This window comes from Lepidochelys olivacea, assembly GCF_965140295.1.
Source record: "Lepidochelys olivacea isolate rLepOli2 genome assembly, chromosome: 3".
In the NCBI taxonomy this organism is placed as follows: domain Eukaryota; kingdom Metazoa; phylum Chordata; order Testudines; family Cheloniidae; genus Lepidochelys; species Lepidochelys olivacea.
Genome location: NC_140413.1, coordinates 205,682,690 through 205,709,504, shown reverse-complemented (window position 1 = coordinate 205,709,504; position 26,815 = coordinate 205,682,690). Strand labels below are relative to the sequence as shown.

The 26,815-nt window shown below is 44.4% G+C and overlaps 2 protein-coding genes across 3 annotated transcripts in view; one reads left to right on the top strand and one right to left on the bottom strand.

Moving 5' to 3' along the window:
• DTD1 (D-aminoacyl-tRNA deacylase 1) overlaps nucleotides 1-26,815 on the bottom strand; it is a 101,841-nt gene that overhangs the window by 41,707 nt on the left and 33,319 nt on the right. The window lies entirely within an intron of this gene.
• Nucleotides 4,069-5,614, top strand: LOC311518330 (uncharacterized protein; the record flags this gene model as incomplete). The annotated part of the gene is made up of 2 exons (XM_084624052.1): nucleotides 4,069-4,485; nucleotides 5,073-5,614. Exons 1-2 carry the CDS (start codon nucleotides 4,080-4,082, stop codon nucleotides 5,612-5,614), a joined length of 948 nt encoding a protein of 315 aa, XP_084480178.1. The 5' UTR covers nucleotides 4,069-4,079.

Below are 26,815 nucleotides of genomic sequence, written 5' to 3'. Positions count from 1 at the left end.
TGTTGGGTTCCAAGCTGTCAGAGACTGTGAACACTGCAGAAGCAACTTTCCCAGTCTGTGGTGGGAGGAGGCATCTCATATCCTTCAAACAATCGCCTATGCTCAGCATTGGGAGCACACTTAATGGACGCCTCTTTCAGTGGAGTCAAGAGGGCCACCATGACGTAATGGTGAGAAAGAAAAATGAAGGGGAGAGTGAACCCAGCAAAGCCTCTCCTTGAAATTTAAAAAAAAAAAAAAAAAAAAAAAGAAAGGAAGGAAGGAAGAAAATGGGATGGGAAGTCCTACAGATACAGGCCTGAAAGTTTTCAGTATATCACCTTGATATGCTGTGATCAATCTCGTGTCAAATTTGTAGGCAGGCAATTTCTTTTTCCCCTTCTCTTCCTTTATTAATAGAACTTCAGCCGCGATCAATGTGCTTCTTACATCCAAGATATCATGTACATGAGCCACCAGAAGGCAAGTAATCAAGATAATTCTGTTTTTAGGTTCGTTTGATGTTATACCATTTTATACCAACTGCCCAACAATAAGCTATTACTCAAATGATTCAGTGTTAACCGCCAACCCTACATAAAATACAATCACCCACCTCTTCTGCTTGTACCCTTGCGGAATCTGAGTGCCTTGAACAAAACCATATTAAAGGACTCTAAACTAAAAATGACAGGAAAATGACAGCATGGAAAGGGCAACACATTTATAATACCAGGTTTCATTTTTCATAGATTTCATAGATTCCAAGGCCAGAAGGGTAATTCCTAGAGCTTATCTTTTAGAAAAACATCAAATCGTGATTTAAAAAATGTCAGTGGTGCACTCAGCAAAGAAATCACTCACCGGTGCAGAGTTATGGTATTTTTAACAATATAAACAACAGAAAATTTATCTGGAATTTACTTACTGGATTTTCTAGAATCAAGATCATTCTGCCATTAAAAGTGTAACTTAATTAAATCTCACTCTTAAGCAATTCCACCCCCATTCAAAATCCTCTCCACTCAATTCACAGAGGCACTAAATTATTATGATTTATTACTTATAGAGCAGCATAGATGGGTGCAGTGCTTCACAGAACAGATAGCGCCAGATGCAATGACAAAGCCTGTTGCAATGCTCTTGTTCCCCGCTTCTCTCCCACGATAGTGTCCAGTTCCAAAATATGGGTCTAAAATAGAATGTAATTTATTTCCTTCTGGACAGTAATGGAATAAATGGGGACCTTGGAGAGCAATTCAGTCTTCCATTACAGTACATGCATTAAACATTAAAACTGCTATACTCTTTCCTAGTAGAAGTATTAAAAATGCACTGTACATTTCCAATTTAAACTTCCATAATTATGCCTAATGCTTTCAAAGGTTTTTCTTTTTTGATCTGTCACTATGCCGCTGCCGCCCCCACCACCACCATGCCATCCCTTCACCCTAAAACCTCCTAAGACCTCAGCTCTGGCTGGCATCTCCTGCTAGACACATGCTCCTTCAAAAGAATCTTGAAGATTCTTTCTCCCAAGCCTTCCCCAAAACATGACAAACGTGACATAAGTGTTCTATCTGGCTATAATTGTCCTAATCAGTCTTTTGGGGATTACTATGTAAACTAATTTATATATGTCAGCACTGAATAAAGTTTACTGAAACAGCTTTACCTGGCGGCAGTCTCTATATGGATGTGGGTAATACACAACGGTCAACATACAACATTATGTGAGTGCTAACTATGAGACTTGTCTCTATTCTTTAACTGATGGAAGGTATTACAAAAACTTAACATTCTGAGAAGGGTGTTTGAAACACCACATCAGGTCTTTGTTTCTGTAACATATGGCTGGCTTCCATAGGTGAGATAGTACCTATAGGATGAGGCCAGCTCTAGGTATTCTGCTGCTTACAGGGCTGCAGTCTCCAATGCAAGCAATTACTGAATATTGTGTTGCTCCTAGTATTTTACTACTCGAGGTGACCATCTCTTCAGTCCATATCTCAGAGATGGCTCTTTGAACATCCCACAGGTAGTCGCATATTCCAAAGCTACAATAAATAAGTGGTAATATAATAGCAAAAGCAACAATATGATGTTCCTACTCAAGATTTTGTTTTAAAGTTTATTTTTTACTGTACATAGGAAGTAACAAATAGAAGACAAGAAAATATTCTCTCTGCCCCTCTGCCCTCCCATCCTATGCAATTTTTTCCCTTTTCTTCCTTCTAGTTCTTTCCTACCCTTTTATCTTCTTCTGCTAATTCCAATCTCCTACAGTGACATTCTTTCCATCTTATCCATTAGGACCAAACCAGTGGTGCATCTAGCACAGTACCCTGTTTCCAACAGTGGCCAGTTCCAGATGTTTCAGAAAAAGTTACAAGAAATCTTACCGGAGACAGTTTTGGATTAACTATCCACAAGTAAAGTTTCTATCTAAGCCCCATTAGTCAGTCGCTTGCTTATGCCTGGAGGGATCAGTGTTGATTCTAATTGTGACTTTTTTTGTACATGGACATACGTCCAACTTATTTTATTTTTTTTTAATTCTGCTATGCTCTTGGCCTCAAAGATGGCTTGGAGCAGTACGTTCCACAGGCAAATGAAAGAACTTTTCACACAAAGCATTATCAGCTTTAAATTTGTAACTTTCAATTTTGTTGCACATCCTTTTGCTTTTGTATCATGAGCAAGCATGAACAGAAATCCCTGATCTACCCTTTCTAGAACATTTATTAATTTGAATGCCTTTGTAAACATGTCTTAAGTGAAACACTGGAACTGTTTTAAAAACCCTTTCCATGAAAGTTTTTCTATGCGTCAAATCATTTTTGTTGTCTGGATACCCCAACCACCACCACCTTCCATTTTGCTACATCCTTTTTCAAGATAGGTTGACCAGGACTGAGCACAGTATTCCAGACAATGTGCAAATGATTTATACAGTGGCATTGTAATAATTTATAGTATTATTTTTTCTGTGGTTGTGCACACTATGCACAAAGCACTTTCCAAATTCCCTAAGAATCCTAAAGTTTTGTTTGCTTTTTTGATTGGCGATTCACATTGAGCAGCGATCTCCATTGATCTCTCTGCAATGATCCTTGGGTCTCTCTCTCCACCACACACCAAAGTGGTTACAGTTAATTTATATCCTAGTAAGGTGTGCAAGTAGTTCAAATGGTTCCTTCTAATGTGCTTTACCTTGCACTTGTCAGCATGTACCTGACATGGTTAAGTCCCTCTGAACTACCTCATCCTCTTCTCTGGTTTTGAGAAAACTGAAATAATTGTCAAATTTTTCCAAATTCTTAAACATATTAAACACCGCTCCTAGTATTGTTTCATCATCCCTCTGTTAACCTCTTGCTCTTATGAAAAAGGGCCTTTTACTCCTATTCTGTTTTCTGTCTCTGAGCCAGTTTCTGATCCATGACAGGACTTCGCCTCTCATCCCATGACTACCTAGTTTTCTCAATAGCCTCTCCTGAGGGACATTTTCAAAAGGTTTTTTTGAAGGTGCAAATAAACTGTCAGTCGGCTCTCCTTTATTTCCAAGCCCTGGTCTACACTAGGACTTTAGGTCGAATTTAGCAACGTTAAATCGATTTAAACCTGCACCCGTCCACACAGTGAAGCCCTTTATTTCGACTTAAAGGGCTCTTAAAATCGATTTCCTTACTCCACCCCTGACAAGTGGATTAGCGCTTAAATCGACGTTCCCAGCTCGAATTTGGGGTACTGTGGACACAATTCGATGGTATTGGCCTCCGGGAGCTATCCCAGAGTGCTCCATTCTGACCGCTCTGGACAGCACTCTCAACTCAGATGCACTGGCCAGGTAGACAGGAAAAGAACCGCAAACTTTTGAATCTCATTTCCTGTTTGGCCAGCGTGGCAAGCTGCAGGTGACCATGCAGAGCTCATCAGCACAGGTGACCATGATGGAGTCCCAGAATCGCAAAAAAGCTCCAGCATGGACCGAACGGGAGGTACAGGATCTGATCACTGTTTGGGGAGAGGAATCCGTGCTATCAGAACTCCGTTCCAGTTTTCGAAATGCCAAAACCTTTGTGAAAATCTCCCAGGGCATGAAGGACAGAGGCCATAACAGGGACCCGAAGCAGTGCCGCGTGAAACTGAAGGAGCTGAGGCAAGCCTACCAGAAAACCAGAGAGGCGAACAGCCGCTCTGGGTCAGAGCCCCAAACATGCCGCTTCTATGATGAGCTGCATGCCATTTTAGGGGGTTCAGCCACCACTACCCCAGCCATGTTGTTTGACTCCTTCAATGGAGATGGAGGCAATACGGAAGCAGGTTTTGGGGACGAAGAAGATGATGAGGAGGAGGAGGTTGTAGATAGCTCACAGCAAGCAAGCGGAGAAACCGGTTTTCCCGACAGCCAGGAACTGTTTCTCACCCTAGACCTGGAGCCAGTACCCCCCGAACCCACCCAAGGCTGCCTCCTGGACCCAGCAGGCGGAGAAGGGACCTCTGGTGAGTGTACCTTTTAAAATGCTATACATGGTTTAAAAGCAAGCATGTGAAAGGATTACTTTGCCCTGGCATTTGCGGTTCTCCTAGATGTAGTCCTAAAGCCTTTGCAAAAGTTTTCTGGGGAGGGCAGCCTTATTTCGTCCTTCATGGTAGGACACTTTACCACTCCGGGCCAGTAACACGTACTCGGGAATCACTGTAGAACAAAGCATTGCAGTGTATGTTTGCTGGCATTCAACCAAAATCCGTTCTTTATCTCTCTGTGTTATCCTCAGGAGAGTGAGATATAATTCATGGTCACCTGGTTGAAATAGGGTGCTTTTCTTCAGGGACACTCAGAGGTGCCCGTTCCTGCTGTGCTGTTTGCCTGTGGCTGAACAGAAATGTTCGCCGCTGTTAGCCACAGGGAGGGGGGAAGGTTGAGGGGGTAGTCACGCGGTGGGAGGAGGCAAAATGCGACCTTGTAACGAAAGCACATGTGCTATGTATGTAATGTTAACAGCAAGGTTTACCCTGAAAGAGTGTAGCGACTGTTTTATAAAATGTGTCTTTTTAAATACCGCTGTCCCTTTTTTTTTCTCCACCAGCTGCATGTGTTTCAAGGATCACAGGATCTTCTCCTTCCCAGAGGCTAGTGAAGCTTAGAAAGAAAAAAAAACGCACTCGCGATGAAATGTTCTCCGAGCTCATGCTGTCCTCCCACACTGACAGAGCACAGACGAATGCGTGGAGGCAAATAATGTCAGAGTGCAGGAAAGCACAAAATGACCGGGAGGAGAGGTGGAGGGCTGAAGAGAGTAAGTGGCGGGCTGAAGAGAGTAAGTGGTGGGCTGAAGACAGGGCTGAAGCTCAAATGTGGCGGCAGCGTGATGAGAGGAGGCAGGATTCAATGCTGAGGCTGCTGCAGGACCAAACCAGAATGCTCCAGTGTATGGTTGAGCTGCAGCAAAGGCAGCTGGAGCACAGACTGCCACTGCTGCCCCTCTGTAACCAACCGCCCTCCTCCCCAAGTTCCATAGCCTCCACACCCAGACGCCCAAGAACGCGGTGGGGGGGCCTCCGGCCAACCAGCCATTCCACCACAGAGGATTGCCCAAAAAAAAGAAGGCTGTCATTCAATAAATTTTAAAGCTGTAAACTTTTAAAGTGCTGTGCTTAAAGTGCTGTGTGGCATTTTCCTTCCCTCCTCCACCACCCCTCCTGGGATACCTTGGTAGTCATCCCCCTATTTGTGTGATGAATGAATAAAGAATGCATGAATGTGAAGCAACAATGACTTTATTGCCTCTGCAAGCGGTGATCGAAGGGAGGAGGGGCGGGTGGTTAGCTTACAGGGAAGTAGAGTGAACCAAGGGGCGGGGGGTTTCATCAAGGAGAAACAAACAGAACTTTCACACCGTAGCCTGGCCAGTCATGAAACTGGTTTTCAAAGCTTCTCTGATGCATACCGCACCCTCCTGTGCTCTTCTAACCGCCCTGGTGTCTGGCTGCGCGTAACCAGCAGCTAGGCGATTTGCCTCAGCCTCCCACCCCACCATAAACGTCTCCCCCTTACTCTCACAGATATTGTGGAGCACACAGCAAGCAGTAATAACAGTGGGAATATTGGTTTCGCTGAGGTCTAAGCGAGTCAGTAAACTGCACCAGCGCGCCTTTAAACGTCCAAATGCACATTCTACCACCATTCTGCACTTGCTCAGCCTGTAGTTGAACAGCTCCTGACTACTGTCCAGGCTGCCTGTGTACGGCTTCATGAGCCATGGCATTAAGGGGTAGGCTGGGTCCCCAAGGATAACTATAGGCATTTCAACATCCCCAACGGTTATTTTCTGGTCTGGGAATAAAGTCCCTTCTTGCAGCTTTTGAAACAGACCAGAGTTCCTGAAGATGCAAGCATCGTGTACCTTTCCCGGCCATCCCACGTTGATGTTGGTGAAACGTCCCTTGTGATCCACCAGAGCTTGCAGCACTATCGAAAAGTACCCCTTGCGGTTTATGTACTCGGCGGCTTGGTGCTCCGGTGCCAAGATAGGGATATGGGTTCCGTCTATAGCCCCACCACAGTTAGGGAATCCCATTGCAGCAAAGCCATTCACTATGACCTACACATTTCCCAGGGTCACTACCCTTGATATCAGCAGATCTTTGATTGCGTGAGCTACTTGCATCACAGCAGCCCCCACAGTAGATTTGCCCACTCCAAATTGATTCCCAACTGACCGGTAGCTGTCTGGCGTTGCAAGGTTCCACAGGGCTATCGCCACTCGCTTCTCAACTGTGAGGGCTGCTCTCATCCTGGTATTCATGCGCTTCAGGGCAGGGGAAAGCAAGTCACAAAGTTCCATGAAAGTGCCCTTACGCATGCGAAAGTTTCGCAGCCACTGGGAATCGTCCCAGACCTGCAACACTATGCGGTCCCACCAGTCTGTGCTTGTTTCCCGAGCCCAGAATCAGCGTTCCACAGCATGAACCTGCCCCATTAGCACCATGATGCATGCATTGTCAGGGCCCATGCTTTCAGAGAAATCTGTGTCCATGTCCTGATCACTCACGGGACCGCGCTGACGTCGCCTCCTCGCCCGGTATCGCGTTGCCATGTTCTGGTGCTGCATATACTGCTGGATAATGCGTGTGGTGGTTGATGTGCTCCTAATTGCCAAAATGAGCTCAGCGGCCTCCATGCTTGCCTTGGTATGGCGTCCGCACAGAAAAAAGGCGCGGAACGATTGTCTGCCGTTGCTCTGACGGAGGGAGGGGCGACTGACGACACGGCTTACAGGGTTGGCTTCAGGGAGCTAAAATCAACAAAGGGTGTGCCTGTACATCAAGGAGTATTTCAGGCAGGACTGCACGGAGGGTTCCAATAAGAAATGGTGCACCTAAGTTATCGTTGTTATTGGAACAAGGAGGTTAGCCTGGCCTCTGATTGATACATGGCTAGATTTACCTCGCTGCACCTTCTCTGTGAGTGACTGCAGTGTGATCTAGACAGGGGAGGAGGAAAATGAGTACAAAACAAATCTGGTCTATTTCTTGTTCTGACCCACTCCATCTATCTTTTACATCTTTGGCTGGCAGCAGACGGTGCAGAAGGACTGCATGCCATCCACATCTCATGGCTGCTTGGCAGAAGATGGTACAGTACGACTGCTAGCCATCTTCATCTCTTGCCTGCCTGGCAGAAGATGGTACAGTACGACTGCTAGCAGTCCGTATCGCCTGCCCGCTCACCATAAGACGGTTCAATAGGACTGACTGCAGGACTAAAGAGAATGACCTGCTCAAGTCACTCCAAATTTAGTCCCCGCGCCCATGTCTGCCCAGGCGCTCCTGATCGACCTCACAGAGGCGACCAGGAGCACCTCAGACATGACGATGACGGCTACCAGTCGTACTGTACCGTCTGCTGCCACAAGGCAAGGGGTTGCTGCTCCTGTGTAGCAATGCCGTACCCAGGAGACATAGGGTGACGGTTACCTGAGCGGGCTCCATGCTTGCCGTGGTATGGCGTCTGCACAGGTAACTCAGGAAAAAAGGCGCGAAATGATTGTCTGCCCTTGCTTTCACGGGGGGAGGGAGGGAACGGGGGCCTGACGATATGTACCCAGAACCACCCACGACAATGTTTTAGCCCCATCAGGCATTGGGATATCAACCCAGAATTCCAATGGGCAGCGGAGACTGCGGGAACTGTGGGATAGCTACCCATAGTGCAACGCTCCGGAAGTCGACGCTTGCCTCGGTACTGTGGAAGCGCTCCGCCGAGTTAATGCACTTAATGCACTTAGAGCATTTTCTGTGGGGACACACACACTCGAATATATAAAAGCGATTTCTAAAAAACCGACTTCTATAAATTCGACCTAATTTCGTAGTGTAGACATACCCCTACTCTACTGACATGTCCATAGAATTCTAGTACATCAGTGAGTCATGACTTTTTCTCTCATGATAAAAGTCAGCGGTTAGGCCTTTTCTCTCATGAGCACGTAGGTATTTTCTAATTTTATTTTTTACTTATTGTTTCAACCACGTACTAAATATACCATCCTTCTAACAATATCAGAAAAAGAGACCGGCATTTTACAACTAATAAAGTTATTCTGACGACTGCTTTTTACTAGTGTTTCACCTACAACTGGGCCACTTCCAGCTTCTAATTTTTATTATACAACCTCTCAGGAGACACTTATTGCCCTTAGTTTAATTTTTAACTGATTTATTTATAACAGTGTAGTCCAGAGAAATATGAAGTATACTTAAATAGCCAGAATTAGATTAAATCAGTATTACAGAAGAATTATAACGGTTAGAATTACCATTTACAATCTGAAATAGCCACTCCCTTTTAAAAATTAAGTGACAGTGAAATATACATAAAGACATGAATGAATTACTTCTCAGCAATTGTCTTAATCTCCTTTTGCCCATCTTACAATCACACATTATCGAGCAATTTGTCTCCACTTGTTGAACAGGAAGCAAGAAGCACTAGCCTTTCACTTGCAGTTACAACATTTCCCATGCTACAAACATGCCACCAGACTACATTATAGCAGAGAAGAACGCAGTGTTAGGATGTTGAGGGAAGACAAGGGTGACAAACATAAATTACCGGTAATTCTTCCTTATCTAACATCTCTTCACCTCCCCTACAACCAATCCTAAATGACAGCAGATACATCAAACAGTATTATGATGAAGAGAGCCTAAGTGACAGAGGTGACAGTGTCTCTGACAACGTGCGTTGAAATCTCAGTACAAGCAACAGAGGAATTCCCTTTAAACTATATCTGATGGTGAATACCAAGGCTGAACAATGCAAAAATATAGCAAACGCATGCGGATGCTGGGGGGGAAATGGTCACACAAAAGGCACAGAATAAAAATGCTGAGGGTACTGGATACAAACAAACATTATGCCAGCAGAAGTATCCGCTACATACTATTTAAGCTTGTTAGTTTATTTATATAGTTTTAATTCTCATGCATTCTCTTTCCACTGGCTTTAGATGTACATTCTGTTTTAGAGAGATTACTCTGTCTGCTGATAAGCTCTCAGACCTTTTTTAAATTTAAAGTTTACATGTAACAGTTCATTCTTGGAGCAATTTGAAGGAAATTCTGGTACCCTGGAGTAACGTTTGCCTTAACTTTTTACCCCTGGTGAAATATTGATTTTAGAACAAATGTTATCCAAGATTATATGCAAAGAGATTTTATTCAACAAATTCTCTAAATCTGCTAAGGGCTTTAACATGCAATAATGAAAAAGAATAAACTTGGTAAGCAAGTGTGCGACTTCCTGCCAATTGTGGTAGGTTTTTCACTGTGAACATCTATGCACTAGGACCTGGATGAAGGCCACCAATTCATTTTCAGAGAGGCCATTAAAGAGGTTTCAGATAGTAACTAGTTTTGCTCAGTAGGTGCCCCCAACCTGACCTCAGTTTGAACTAAAAGGAACAGGTTTGGGGCCAAACTGCATCTCGCCATATATAGGTGTGCAAGGGCAATGGGTAGAAGAGGGTGCAAAAAAGCTTTCACCTCTCTCTTCCTACCATTTGATTTTTACAGGCTTTTCTCTGGTGCTCATCATTGCAGTATCTGAGCAACCCAACATGAATTAAGCCTCCCAACACCCCTGTGAGGCAGGGAGGTGGTATTAATTCAATTTTACAGATGGAGAAACTGAGGGACAGAGAAAGGAATGGCCTGATTTTCATAGGTGCTGACCGCTTACAACTCCCACAGACGGTGATGAGAACTGTGGTTGTGCAACACCTCTAAAAAAAACCAGGCCATATGCAACTTTCCTGCAGTCACACAGGAAGTCTGTTTTCGGGCTAGGGAGCGTATTCAGACTTGTCAATACACAGTCCAATGCCTTAGCCACAAGGCTACCCTTCCACTCACTCATCCATGGGAAGGAACTTGACACAATCTCTGTCCTTGGATTCAGGGAGCACAAGAAGCTTATACAGAGCTGGTCCCGTGTGTGGAGCATGTACTTAGCTTTCCAAAGGCTATGGCAGCAGCTAATCTTCCTGAGACTGTACATTCATCGGGTACAAGGCCTCTGGGAGGTCACACTGGACTGTTGACTCTTTGCTCACATTCTTGCCACTGGACTGAGGCTTAAAGCTGAAAGCCTTTGTGGTTTCCATTAGTACAGTTCTCAAACGTCTAGAACCTAGGGAAGATTATTCTAAAATATACTCAAGTCTATGCTTTGTTTTGTTTTTCATTTCAACAGTACTGGATAATGGAGAATTTAACCAAACACAACACAGCTGCCTACAGAACTGTTTACCTTATTTCAAAGGCAGGTATTTCATTGACCGACTGTATCTCTAGAAGTGGAGTGAAAGTATAATAAGCTATAAATCCCTCATAAAAAGCAGCTATTATAAAAGCCATAAAAAGCAATTCTGAGAGCAATAATGTGCAGAATTATGAGCCAGGAAATACAAAACAAGATCTTTTTTAAAAACCAAACAAGCAGAGAATTTAGATCATGAAGTTCAGTAATTTACAGCTACTAATGTTACAGTACAGCATGTTTCCCATAGCAACTGTTACCAAGAGAGTTGGTCTTTCAAGCCAAAGCCACAGAAAATGTAAATCACAGTAGGCTTCAGTGGGTAAAAAATGCTCAATACTCACTCATTCCGGAATCATCCCTGTTTCTAAATAAGTACAGGAGTGGGACTCAGCCCACCTGGGTTCCGTCCCAGTCTCGTCCACTCCATCTCTGGGCCCATTTCCCTGTCAGTAAATTGGGGCTGAGCTCTCCCTTGCTCACAAAGGTGTTGACACACTTCACTTCTTAATGTCTGTCAAGCTCTTTGAGAGCATCAGACACGGTATTCATACTGCAGCTGGAGCCATGATACCACTGAGGCTGCAGGGGACAGACTGTCCCCCCACAGATAACCCTGTGCCCCACACAGATCTCATTTAAAGAGGGGGCAAACCCCAGCCAGGCCTGGACACTTTGAGGCAACAGTTCTAGAAACATTCCATGAGGAGAAACTCGGCAAGCTTCCGGACTGTGACACAGGCTACTCCCACATAAAGCATAATCTGGCCCGAGTGCTCAGATGGTCCATATCCACGTATTATCAGCAAACTTCTAGTCTATGGACCTTGAATTATTAGGTTTACCAGAAAGAAGAAAGTACTTATTCTTAAATGCCTTTATTTGTATTCTTTTATAAATACTATTTTCTGAAATTGCAAAATATCTTGTTACGTAACAGTCCACCTATTAGAGTCATGAAATGTTCCAGTATATATGCAACAAAGACTTTGCAATTAATAATATCTAATCATCGCACTGTTTTTCTTTACAAAACCTAAAAAATTCTAAAACTACGAATCCATCAGACTATAGCTGGGGAACCAACATGTTGAATATTTGCTGTTAAGGTTTTTATTGGTCTTGAAAATGCGTCACTTATTCAGGCTTCCTTCACTAGAAAAAAAATGCAGATGTGACTTATTTCTGGACTACTCCACCTATAAAGCGCTTTTCACACAAGAATCTCAGGGTGGTGAGGAGGGTTGGTAAATACCATTAATGAATACATAAATATTCACTGGCTTCCTCAAGGTCATACAGTCAATCAGCAACACTCAGAAGAAACCCCAAGATGTTCTTACTTCTAGCTCCCTGTACTAATCATTAGCCAACATTGCCCCCCCCCTCTTCCCCCCACTACCTAGGTCATGTCTACATGAAAAACCCTGCATTGCGTAGTTAATCCACCTCTCTGAAAGGCTGTAGTTAGGTTGGCGGGAGAAGCTCTACCACTAACATAGTGCTGTCTAGACGGGCAGTTAGGTCAGCATAACTACTTTGCTCAGGGGTGTAGATTTTTCACATCCCTGAGCAATGTAGTTATACCAATATAGGTCTGTAGTGTAGACCAGACCTGAGATCCCTACCTAGGCTAAAGACAATCTGTTGACAGTTTTATAAAGGCACTTTAGTACCATCTGTGATGATGAGGGATACCACATTAGCACCTTCCTAGAGAAACACATTTTAACAAGGCTTTCTAAAATGGTGCTAACGCTTACACATCTCAGAGCTGTTCTACACTGAAAACTTACATCGGTATAGCTTAGGGTGCGGACCTACAGACACCCCCCCCGCCAGCCTAGGCAGTGCTAGGTCGATGGAAGAATTCTTCCATCAACTTAGCTACCAGCTCTTCGGGAGGTGGACTAGCTGTAGCAATCGGAAAACCCCTTCTGCCTCTGCAGCGTAGTGAGTGTCTACACTGAAGTGCTACAGCGGAGCAGCCACTGTGCTGCTGTAGCATTTTAAGTGTAAACATACCCTCAGTGTAGACAGGACCTAACTTAACATTAAACAAAAGGGAATTCAATGGAGTATTTTTCCCGACCTTCTTCTCTACTGGAAGCTCATTCCAACGGGCTTGTTTCTTTTCTACGTAATCCAGTAATAAATTTGACCAAATCAGGCATGGGCAGGTATGGTTCTCAATTTTATTTCAGTTCTGAAGAATTGCAAGACAGACAGGCAGAGACATAAAACAGACAAAAGTCAAAAATATTTTAACACCTCTTCCAGCAAACAAGTTAAAGTGTGATGATAAAGCCTACTAAAAGTCAGACAGAAGACAGCTTCAGTACTTTACACTATGTAATAAACAGTACTAGGATACCTTATTGCTCTTATTCTTGGCTATAGGAATTAAGTTAGGAAGAGTGATGCTTTAAAAATTGCATAGCATGGAGTCTACTCAGCCAGAAAAGCAAGCTGAATTTGTGTTGCTCAATATAGCGTAACAGAGTCAAGAAATTATTAAAACAGTTCTTTACTAATCAATTACGTTTATTATGGGAAGGTGTTATATACTCTGTGACATTTCATATTATGTTTTATTAGTCATATTTCTTTTGTTTTTTAATAAAAGACTTTGGACTGGAGAAGGCAGATTCTAGCATGAACAGGCTACAAAGGAAAGAGAATTCAAATGTGATTAAAATTTAGATTCCAGGGCAAGAACTGCCAAGCTGCAGAAAAATTAATCACAGCAGAAGCATCATAAAGACTTCTATTACAGAAAAAATTATAAATGAACTGGCAGCTTTCCTTTCCTTCTCACTTTCTCTCTCTCTTTTTTTTTTTAAAGTGATGGTAAAGACAATACAATTTGTAAATACAAGTGAACCCAAAGAGCAAAAGTTACTGTAAAACTAGGTCTCCTGGATCATTGGCACAGCCTCCACCACCTTGTGGATGAGGTTCCCCAGTTGATTTTGGCGGTAACGCAGGAGGTGAACTTGGAACACCCCATGTCAGACAAGGATTCTGAAATCTACTCAGAGGTTAGATACAACTTTTCAGTACTGATAGGGAGACTAAATGGGAATTCTATATCACCCAACAGAGCAAATAAGTGATTGTCAATTAATGGTGGAGACTTGGGGTTTGGGTAAAGAGAGGATATTGAAGACACCCTCTGTTGACCCAGCTACATGTTGAGATATCGTCAATCCAAGGGATTTGGCCTTGGTGCTCTGCTGAGAGGTTGATCTTGGGCCTTCGTCTTAAGGAAGATGTGAATTTTTGAGGGTCATATCAGGATGGCCAGGAGGATTGAATCGGAGTTTGGAAGATTGATCAATCTGGAGCATCAGTGTCCTCAGATTTTTGTAGTAACAAACCAGGAGATATTAGGGATTATAAATTTAACAGCCAAGCACAAATCAGTTACTAATCTGTCCATATTCCACATGCAGTAGTCATGACTCAAGTAAGAGACTGACACCTTCCCCTTTGGACAGTACTATGCAATGCAGGTCTGGGTTCAATTGTGGGTAAGACTGCCAACTTTGCTTGCATGGGTACTCAGTTTAGCATGCACCTAGAATGGGCAACGGAGAGGAAGTGACTGTGGATTTCCATCTGAGATGTAAGATGCGTGCTATCCCAAAATTGGCATTTGTTCAAATGTGACATGTCTACTTTGGCTAACCCTCTACATGATATTAACATAGCTGTGGTGGCGTACAGGTCATTCACCCTCTCCCCTGCTACCATTTGGGATCTTGTTGACTCTAGCACTGGGGTAATCAAAATGTACTGTACTTGGTGACTTCCACATTTACATCAATTACCACTAACAACAATGTGGACATTGGTTACAATAGATAAAAGACCAAAAGATACAATAATAGGAGTGTCAGAAAATCCTAGATAAAAAGACCAGTCAACATTTAATGGATAAAGCCTGTTTTGGCCTGTCACAACTCATATATCGTGTACATTGAGAGACAGTCATATAAACTTGTCCAATAAGCAAAAGGGGAAACCACAGATCTGCATTTGCGCCCTCAGATCAAAAAAATTACGTAACTGAGTTTTGGCGCTGCTTGATTAAAGTGCAGTAAATAAATACAATTTGGATTTTCCTCTTACAAATATCAATTCCTAGATACAAATGTGGTGTTTGAAAGGCAGACTAAGCTACTAATCTTGGTGGTATTTACAGCTCTAATTATAATTATATCTCAAAAAACTCCCAGTAGGTTCAAGAGCCTATTTGCTTAGCAACACCGATTTCCATGAATGTCACCTTGTGTTCTATTCTCTGAAAAGGCTCCTCAATGCATAAAGTTCAGGTCAAGGTCTCTGTTCTGATGTTCCGAACTCTTTATGCCTCCTTCATTCTGGCCCCAAATACCAGAGAAATCATCTCTTTCTCCAGATTAATCTACACTGGAAAGGTAGGCTGATCCAGCTATGCTGCTCAAGGGGTGTGAATTTTTCACAGCCCTGAAAGATGTAATCAAGCTAACCTAATAGACAGCACTGCGTTTATGGAAGAACCCCTTCTGCTGCTGTAGTTAATGTCTACACCAGTGGTTCTCAAACTTTAGCAACCTGAGGACCCCCATTTTGATTTAAATTTTTCTCGGATCCTCAATCCAACTTCTAATTTTCTCTGAGGGTGCTCAACCCCCACTCTACCCCTTGCCCCCAAGACCCCACCCCTGCCCCACCTCTTCCCACCTCCGCCCCACCTCTTCCCTGCCTCTTTCGGCCCCGTCCCCTGAGCACGCCCCATCTCTGCTCTTCCCCCTACCTCCCAGTGCCTCCTGCAAGCCGCTGAACAGCTGTTCCGTGGTGTGCAGGAGGCACTGGGAGGGAGGGGAAGGAGTTGATCAGTGGGGCCAGCGGTCCCGGGCATGATCCCCTAGAGCTGGACATGACTTGTAGACTCCATGGAGTACCTTCGTGGACCGCAGTTTGAGAACCCCTGGTCTACACTACAGCAGTGCAGCTGTACTGCTGTAGTGTTTCTAGTATAGACAAAGCCTCCATGGCCATGAACTCCTGCAATAATTGCATTTTACCAGAACAATGGAAAAACCATCCACCACCTACAAGGGGCTTGCAAACAGAGGAGACAGACCTTTTAGAGGAGCTGGAGTGAGGCTATGGAACTCAACCTCAAGAGATAAGAACCACCATGGACCTTGACACTTCCACAGTTAAATTCAAAACTCATTTCTTTGCCCTAGCTTTCCTTAGTAAATTTCTTCAAAACAGAGATGCTCAGCACACTCACAAACAACAAAGCAAGCACGCAAGCAAAATAACCATATAAAACTCATCAAGCAGAAATTATTGGGTGACATTCTTTGTCCTGCACTATGCAGGAGGTCAGACTAGATTGGGAGGGAAGGAAGGAAAGGAGAAATTATTATTTCTATTTTTAAATATCTGGGAGAAGCTCGGATACCACAGTGATGCAGATGACTGAGTATGCTGGTTCATCAACCATCTATATCATCTATCTATATATATATATATCAAATCATCTATAATAATCAAGATCTGAAGACATAATGTACCACAATTTATGCTACAACTAGCCTGAACATGGTGTTCCCTTCTACAGCAATACCCTTTGTGCTTTTTAGTTTCAAAACATGCTTCACAGGGGGAAGAAAAAAGTACTCATACTCTAAATAGATGTCATTTATCTTCTGACAGAAACTGTCAAACAAATTGCTTGATTCTGAGCTTATATTTCCTTAGCAATTCTCTGGATTTCAGCAATTGCTACGCAATGTGTTCCTATAACTCAGCAAACTACCATGATGTTAACCAACCTGTTATTTGTCTCACATCCGAATGCCTAGACCAACTGCCTGTTTAAAGTGCTGCTTACCAGACTGTATGTCAAGATGAAAGGATCAGTGCCAAGATATTTCTTCGTGATAACTTTGGCAAAGCCAAAAAGCTGCCTTAGAAGAAAGCAGAGTAGTTTACTTAAGAATACTAAGTTAACTAGGTGTACAAAAAGTCTACCGTTAAAAGGGAGGTCTTTCCAAAACAAATACTGTTGTTCAAACCGAAGTTATGGGTTTGATACATAAGTCCCTGGGTGAGGATCTTTGGCCTGCACTATGCAGGAGGTCAGATTAGATGATCATAATGGGCACTTCTGGACTTAAATCTATGAAAGTGTGGTTACAGGCAGATAATTGACTATGATACAGAGGGGAGTGAATCTATGGAAAAAGCCCTCGTTGAAAAGATGACCATGGGATGATCTTTCCCTTCCCTATTGCAGCCATACTACCCTCCATGAAAGATCCACACAGTAGAAAGACTCTGCGTGTCTGGGGTCAGGAGGAATAACTGAATTCAAGCTCCCTGCTATCAAGAGCTTCATGCCTTCGACAGTAAAATATAAAGGCTGCTAATGCGGCTTTGAGCCCACTCAGAAGGTGTACTGCTCCGCAGGTTTAAGTGAGATGGTGGCAAAAATACTGGAAGTCGTAAGATCTTTGTCCATCCTAGGGCTCCTATTATTACGTATATTGCAGTAGCGCCCAGTATCCCCAGTGATGCACCAGGCCCCATTGTGCTAGGTGCTGTACACAGAACAAAAAGACTTCCCCTGCACCCAAGAGCTTACAATCAGTGTATCTTAACAGGTGGTAGCCCCAATGGGAATTCCCTAGCATAGACCCAGACACAATGAAACGCAAGCCATCAAGCCAACGGCAGCATAGCTGTTGGCCTGGCCACACTGCCGTGACTGAGGGACCTTCCATGCAGCTGTCCAGGATCCTTAGGATTCCACAGTACCCTGGTGTGGTCCTGCCACTGTGAATCCCTTAGACTAGTCGGGGCAGAAGAGATCATGTGCTGATTCTAGAGCTATTCAAAAGCCAGACTTTTTGTATTAGCTTTCTTCCTCCTCCGCGTGTATTTGTTCAGGAGATAAATACCTGGCCCTATTTTAAAATATCACCTTCATAATAAAGGGCTTTGCTCCCTATGAATATTCAGAGTTATAATACAGTCTTACTTTACTGACAAAAATAAACTTAAAAAAAAATACTGACAATGCTAATGCACCACCACAGCTACAAAAGAGGGAGAGAGCATGCTGGATTCTATTATGGTTTGAACTTTGGCAACAGAACTTTTAACCAGTCCAACTTTCAAATCTCCTAATTCAACCCACAGGGCTAAAGTTAAAAATATAATTTTCTACTTGTTAACAAAAGGATTTAATATGAAAAAATTACCAAGAAAACATACATGGAACCCTATGGTGTTTTTACAAAGTTACTTTTCAAAATATATTTTCCATCAGAGATTTTAGCTTTAACTATTGCACTGGAAAAAATAAATGCCAATTTTATTTTCCAGCACGTAATTGCAGTTATTGAACTGAAAGCTTTTCACTTATATTATGAATAAAAAAAAATTACAAGCACTAAAAAGCATCTGAACACTAAGGCATCTTTACTCCCCTTGATGCACATGTAAGCCCTGGTCTACACTAGGAGTTTTGGTTGAATTTAGCAGCATTAAATTGATGTAAACCTGCACCCGTCCACATGATGAAGCCCTTTTTTTCGACTTATTAAAGGGCTCTTAAAATCGATTTCCTTCCTCCAACCCGACAAGTGGATTAGCGCTTAAATCAGCCTTGTCGGGTCGAATTTGGGGTACTGTGAACGCAATTAGACGGTATTGGCCTCCGGGAGCTACCCCAGAGTGCTCTATTGTGACCGCTCTGGACAGCACTCTCAACTCAGATGCACTGGCCAGGTAGACAGGAAAAGGCCCGCAAACTTTTGAATTTCAATTTCCTGTTTGCATGGTCACCTGCAGCTTGCCATGCTGGCCAGAACTCATCAGCAGAGGTGACCAGCAGAAGTGACCATGATGGAGTCCCAGAATCGCAAAAGAGCTCCAGCATGGACCGAACGGGAGGTACGGGATCTGATCGCTGTATGGGGAGAGGAATCCGTGCTATCAGAACTCCGTTACAGTTTTCAAAATGCCAAAACATTTGTTAAAATCTCCCAGGGCATGAAGGACAGAGGCCATAACAGGGGCCCGAAGTAATGCCGCATAAAACTTAAGGAGCTGAGGCAAGCCTACCAGAAAACCAGAGAGGCAAACGGCCGCTCCGGGTCAGAGCCCCAAACATGCCGCTTCTATGACGAGCTGCATGCCATTTTAGGGAGTTCAGCCACCACTACCCCAGCCATGTTGTTTGACTCCTTCAATGGAGATGGAGGCAACACGGAAGCAGGGTTGGGGACGAGGAAGATGATGATGATGAAGTTGTAGATAGCTCACAGCAAACAAGTGGAGAAACCGGTTTTCCTGACAGCCAGGAACTGTTTCTCACTCTGGACCTGGAGCCAGTACCCCCTGAACCCACCCAAGGCTGCCTCCCGGACCTGCCAGGCAGAGAAGCGACCTCTGGTGAGTGTACCTTTTAAAATACTATACATGGTTTAAAAACAAGCATGTTTAATGATTAATTTGCCCTGGCATTTGCAGCTCTCCTGGATGTACTCCCAAAATCTTTGCAAACGTTTTCTGGGGAGGGCAGCCTTATTCCATCCACCATAGTAGGACACTTTACCACACCAGGCCAGTAGCACATACTCGGGAATCATTGTAGAACAAAGCATTGCAGTGTATGTTTGCTGGCATTCAAACAACATCCGTTCTTTATCTCTCTGTGTTATCCTCAGGAGAGTGAGATATAATTCATGGTCACCTGGTTGAAATAGGGTGCTTTTCTTAAGGGGACATTCAGAGGTGTCTGTTCCTGCTGGGCTGTTTGCCTATGGCTGAACAGAAATGTTCCCCGCTGTTAGCCACGGGGAGGGGTAAGGGGCTAGCCACGTGGTTGCGGGAGGCAAAATGCAACCTTGGAACGACAGCACATGTCCTGTGTATGTAATGTTAACAGCAAGGTTTACCGTGAAAGAGTGTAGCCATTGTTCTAGAAAATGTGTCTTTTTAAATACCACTGTCTCTTTTTTTTTTCTCCACCAGCTGCATGTGTTTCAAGGATCACAGGATCTTCTCCTTCCCAGAAGCTAGTGAAGATTAGAAGGCAAAAAAAACGCACTCGTGATTAAATGTTCTCTGAGCTCATGGTGTCCTCCCACACTGACAGAGCACAGATGAATGCGTGGAGGCAGACAATGTCAGAATGCAGGAAAAGCACAAAATGACCGGGAGGAGAGCTGGCGGGCTGAAGAGAGGGCTGAAGCTGAAAGGTGGCGGCAGCATGATGAGAGGAGGCAGGATTCAATGCTGAGGCTGCTGGAGGATCAAACCAATGTGCTCCAGCGTATGGTTGAGCTGCAGGAAAGGCAGCAGGAGCACAGACCGCTGCTACAGCCCCTGTGTAACCAACCGCCCTCCTCCCCAAGTTCCATAGCCACCTCACCCAGACGACCAAGAACGCGGTGGGGGGGCCTCCGGCCACCTAGCCACTCCACCCCAGAGGATTGCCCAAGCAACAGAAGGCTGGCATTCAATAAGTTTTAAACTTTTAAACTTTTAAAGTGCTGTGTGGCCTTGTCCTTCCCTCCTCCACCACCCCTCCTGGTGCTTCTCTCCTCCACCACCCCTCCTGGGCTACGTTGGTAGTTATCCCCCTATTTGTGTGATGAATGAATAAAGAATGCATGAATGTGAAGCAACAATGACTTTATTGCCTCTGCAAGCGGTGATCGAAGGGAGGAGAGGAGGGTGGTTAGCTTACAGGGAAGTAGAGTGAACCAAGGGGCGGGGGGTTTCATCAAGAAGAAACAAACAGAACTTTCACACCGTAGCCTGGCCAGTCATGAAACTGGTTTTCAAAGCTTCTCTGATGCGTACCGCGCCCTCCTGTGCTCTTCTAACCACCCTGGTGTCTGGCTGTGCGAAACCAGCAGCCAGGCGATTTGCCTCAACCTCCCACCCAGCCATAAACGTCTCCCTCTTACTCTCACAGATATTGTGGAGCGCACAGCAAGCAGTAATAACAGTGGGAATATTGGTTTCGCTGAGGTCTAAGCGAGTCAGTAAACTGCACCAGCGCGCCTTTAAACGTCCAAATGCACATTCTACCACCATTCTGCACTTGCTCAGCCTGTAGTTGAACAGCTCCTGACTACTGTCCAGGCTGCCTGTGTACGGCTTCATGAGCCATGGCATTAAGGGGTAGGCTGGGTCCCCAAGGATAACTATAGGCATTTCAACATCCCCAACGGTTATTTTCTGGTCTGGGAATAAAGTCCCTTCTTGCAGCTTTTGAAACAGACCAGAGTTCCTGAAGATGCAAGCATCGTGTACCTTTCCCGGCCATCCCATGTTGATGTTGGTGAAACGTCCCTTGTGATCCACCAGTGCTTGCAGCACTATTGAAAAGTACCCCTTGCGGTTTATGTACTTGCCGGCTTGGTGCTCCGGTGCCAAGATAGGGATATGGGTTCCATCTATGGCTCCACCAGAGTTTGGGAATCCCATTGCAGCAAAGCCATCCACTATGACCTGCACATTTCCCAGGGTTGCTACTCTTGATATCAGCAGATCTTTGATTGTGTTGGCTACTTGCATCACAGCAGCCCCCACAGTAGATTTGCCCACTCCAAATTGATTCCCGACTGACCAGTAGCTGTCTGGCGTTGCAAGGTTCCACAGGGCTCTTGCCACTCGCTTCTCAACTGTGAGGGCTGCTCTCATCTTGGTAGTCTTGCGCCTCAGGGCAGGAGAAAGCAAGTCACAAAGTTCCATGAAAGTGCCCTTACGCATGCGAAAGTTTCGCAAGCACTGGGAATCGTCCCAGACCTGCAACACTACGCGGTCCCACCAGTCTGTGCTTGTTTCCCAAGCCCAGAATCGGCGTACCACCGCATGAACATGCCCCATTAGCATCATGATGCCCCCATTTCCAGGGCCCGTGCTTTGAGAGAAGTCTGTGTCCATGTCCTCATCACTCACGTCACGCGCTGACGTCGCCTACTCGCCCGGTATCACTTTGCTAGGTTCTGGTGCTGCATATACTGCTGGATAATGCGCGTGGTGTTTAATGTGCTCCTAATTGCCAAAGTGATCTGAGCGGGCTCCATGCTTGCCGGGGTATGGCATCTGCACAGAAAAAAGGCACGGAACGATTGTCTGCCGTTGCCCTGACGGAGGGAGGGGAGACTGATGACATGGCTTACAGGGAATTAAAATCAACAAAGGGGGTGGCTTTGGGAGAAACTGAATGGCCCCCTCAAGGATAGAACTCAAAACTGGGTTTAACAGGCCGTTGATTTCACAGAGGGAGAGAGGAGAAAATGAATACAAAACAAATCTGGTCTATTTCTTGTTTTGAGCCACTTCATCTATCTTTATACATCTTGCTGGCAGCAGACTGTGCAGTACAACTGCTAGCCGTCATCATCTCCTGGGTGCTCGGTAGAAGACGCTGCAGTATGACGACTAGCCATCATCTTCTGCTAGCTGGAGGTTAAAAGACAGTGCACTGCCGGTAGGACTGAATTGCCACGAGACGAAACAAGGGAAATGACCTGGCTGAGTCACTCCCATGTTTGCCCAGGCGCCCGATTAAAAGAGCACCCAGGACTACGTCGATGACGGCTACCAGTCATACTGCACTGTCTGCTGCCAAAAGGCGATAAACTGTTGCTGTGTAGCAATGCAGTACCGCGTCTGCCAGCACCCAGGAGACATACGGTGACGGATACCTGAGCGGGCTCCATGCTTGCCATGGTATGGCGTCTGCACAGGTAACTCAAGAAAAAAGGCGCGAAACGATTGTCTGCTGCTGCTTTCACGGAGGGAGGGAGGGAACGGGGGGCCTGACGATATGTACCCAGAACCACCAGTGACAATGTTTTAGCCCCATCAGGCACTGGGATTTCTACCCAGAATTCAAATGGGCAGCGGAGACTGCGGGAACTGTGGGATAGCCACCCACAGTGCAACGCTCCGGAAGTCGATGGTTGCCTCGGTACTGTGGACACACTCTGCCGACTACATGCACTTAGAGCATTTGTGTGGGGACACACACAATCAACTGTATAAAAACACTTCCTACAAAATCAACTTCTATAAATTCGACCTAATTTTGTTGTGTAGACATACCCTAAATTAAGTCACTGATGTAAATTACAGTCTGAGCTAGTCAGAGAATAGGGATCCCCTTCCACCCCCGTAATTACGAATTTACAATCTTTTTGTAACTAGAGTATGCAAATCCTTGAATTCTGATTTGCTAATGCCCTCACAACTGAATATCCGTATGTCCACAGATATAAACTTGGCTAACTTTTTATTATAGCTTTTCTTTCAGTTCAAAAACATACTTCAACCCAAATTATGTTGCAAAACATATAAGCATAATAATAAAATAATAAAATTTGAGTATTTTTTCTGTTAACTTGGTAATAACATAGTCTAGAGTTAATACCCAGTACACAACTGCAGGGTTGCTTTTTTTTTTTAAACTAATAACTAATTTATGTGAATTGGAATTCTGGATGCATTGACAAAGGAATAGATCTCTTTCTCCATTCCTACCCCTCTTTTTGTTCTGTTTTTTTAGGAGTATTAATCCTCCTCTTAAGGGCTCCCATATCACCAAGCTATATCTTAACAAGTTTACAAAAATGTAAACTAAAGTCAGAAAATAACTGTCATCAAAGAGAACAGATGTTTTTAAATGATATGAAATTCACTGGAAAGTATTCACTCCACAAGGGTGTTAGAACACTTTGGAATAACAATATACCTCATGAGCTCCCTGCCATATGCCTTAATATGTATTATTTCTAGCACTACTCTTCTTGTAAATGAAATTTCAAAAGGGTTTCACTAGTATTACAATTGCAGCATGGTTATTAGACTCTCAAACATCTTTACAAATGAAAGTGTTCAGTACTCCACAAGTCTTGTTTGGGATCTAACAGCCTGTGTTTAATGAGGCCAATTGCATCTCTGCCTCTGGAAAGGTTAGCCTCTGTGCTTGTGGAGGGTCACTGGTTTCTCCCCTAGGATGAAGTGAGGAATCTTGGAAGTTTCGATTCCCTGTTGTTTCAAAGAACACCAGCTGCTGATGAGAAGCAGGCATTGATTTGATGGGCACCAGCTGTTAAAGCCAAATACAAAAGGTAATTGCTGCATTAGAATTGTTTCTTTAATAGAAAGCAACTTCATCTGGATAGGATAGGCCCACATCAAGGGAACAACAACAGGCCTGCTTTTCTCCTAAAGCTGAAGTATATCATATCATCTCCCTCTCCACCCATCACCTCTACCGGGAGCTCACTCCAATTCTGCATCTTCTTATTTGGTATTCCTTCACACCTGCAGGAAAAGTGAAGGAGCTTAAGCAAACAGGAGCTAGTCAGTATTGCCAAGTTCTGCCTGAAATGGCTCTCTCTTGTCTCAGCAGCCAAGGCCTGTTGAAAAAAATATATATACTATCTTCTGCTCTTCCTGACCCTCTACTCCCTAACACACACTCAAAATTACATTTATTCAGCAATCTGTGATTCCTGGGGAACTCCTCCTTTACCTACTTTTTTACTATGACAGCCCATTAAAACAGAGCTTTTAGACAGATAATGTCTTAATTTCATCCTCTCCCAGTCTTTATTGAACACCACAGAGGGGTTATTTGTGGGTTCCCACATCACCCAGAATTCAGCCTCCATATCCTTGTCTGCCCAGCCTCAAGCACTAACCACTTGACCTGGAGAATCAGTCACTGTCAGTCTCCTGCCTCTCGTTTAGTGGGTTCTGCCCTCACCCCCAGTAGTCCCCCACCCCCACCCCCCAGTAGTCACAAAGAGTTTAACAGCCCGCCTTGCCAGTCCTTGTCAGGCAAGAGTCCATGTGCCGGATAGCACTATCTGGACAACATGGTTAACAGCTTTGCTGCAGAAGTCAAGAGAGTGCATGTCAGGTTGTCTAGAGTGGCTCACGACCATGAATGCCAACTGCAGCGCAGACTGTTAAGACACTGGGCACACACCCAAAACTGGTTGTGTGTTCTATAACAACATTTCACCAACCAAATATCAAGTGTGAACTCCTCAAGCACCAGGCTTATTTTGTATCTCTTCATACCACTGGATCAGGTCTAGCTATAAGGCCCAGCAGGTCTAGAACACGGGCCTGCAGACATCTCCAGGCTGCCACAACCAGTTTGTTCTCCGCTACTCATGATGCGCTGTGGACAGAGACCATGGGAAGTCCCACCTCAGGGGTCCTGATTGGCTCCCCATGCTGGGTGAACCAAAGGGGTGTTCCAGGAAGTATCCAGGCAAAGGTAATTGCTGATTTCCTGTAGCCGCCAAGACCATTCTGGCTCTTGAACTCGTGACTTCGACCTCAGCTTGATTTAGACTTCGCCTCCTGACCCAGAAACCTGGCTTGGACTCTGACCCTTGGTATGGACCCTGACCTAGAGGCTGACTACAAACTCCTCTGCTACTCCCAGCCTCCGGTTTGACCCCGCTCTGATCCTTGCTCCTGCCCTCCCTTGTTCAGACCCTGACATTACCATACTTTACCATACGGTGGGTTGATTTAAATTGAAGTGATTTACATCACCAATTTTAATCATTTAAATCAGCAAGCAGGAAACCTTGATTTAAACCATTGGTTTGAATCGTGTTTAGGAAAATAACTAAAAGTACAAATGCTAAAGAAGGTTGATTCTCATTGGTTGGTAACTATTAAAACATGTTGATTTGCAACTAGACTTAGTTGCACATTTAGTTACCACTAAATTTGGTGCTTCTTTTTTGCTAATCAGGAAGATACTCTAGCTATGCATTTATTTAATCCAGGGGTTCCCAAACTTTTTGCCTGCATGACCCCACTTGGAGACTGTTTCTGGTGACCCCATACAGCAACGAAGCAACACAGCGACTAACAAATTTACACATTAAGTATGTTATTTAATGCCTCTAATGTGACACACGGGCTTGCATGTTGCAACACAGCTTCTCGAAGTCCAGCTGTGTGGGAGAAATTACACATCTAAACTCTGATGTGACATCAACGGTAGATCGATACTGAGACTTGATGGACAGAAGGGCGCTGAATCCAGCTTCACACAAATATGTGCTCGCGAATGGTAGCATCAGTTTCAAGGCACGTGTTGAGAGTGCAGGATATTCATTCTTGACATTGAACCAGAACTCCGGGAGAGAAAGTTGAGCACATGTTCCCTGAAAGAATCGATCACATTGACTACAACAGGGTTCAAACAAGAACTAGGTAAGTTCATGGAGAGTAGGTCCATCAATGGCTATTAGCCAAAATGGGCAGCGATGGTGTTCCTAGCCTCTATTTGCCAGAAGCTGGGAATGGGTGACAGGGGATGGATCACTTGAGGATTCCCTGTTCTGTTCATTCCCTCTGGGGCACCTGGCACTGGCCACTGTCAGGAGACAGGACACTGGGCTGGATGGACCTTTGGTTTGACCCAATATGGCCGTTCTTATGTTCTTATGAAATTTCAATGAGCTGTTCAATTTCAGCTGCTGGCAAAACCATGGCCTCAGGCTTGCACTTAAAGGGGCTTTGCACCCAGTTATACTTTGTCATGTCCAAGTCTGGGAAAAAGGATGCAAACTGTTCCTCCATCCAGCTGAGATGCTCAGCCATCACCTGTGTGGGAAGCTAAATAATTTCACTGTCAGCCAGGAACTTGCAAAGCTGTGGGAAGGATTCACAGTTTGCCCTCAATAGATTATTCTTCCAGAAATCAATTTGCTTCATGAATCCTGTGAGTTGATCACTCGCTGAAGGATGTGGATGTTCTTTCCTTGCAGACCTGTATTCAATTCCTTCCGTTTCCCAAACGTGTCCGTGGCACAGGCAAGAAGTCACATCTTCCTTTGATCACACAGAAAATCAACAAATTCACTTTTTGCACTCCACTGCATAGGCACAGCTCCACTCCACAGCTCATCTCACAGTTCAAAAAGTCATCCTAGTGCTGTTCCT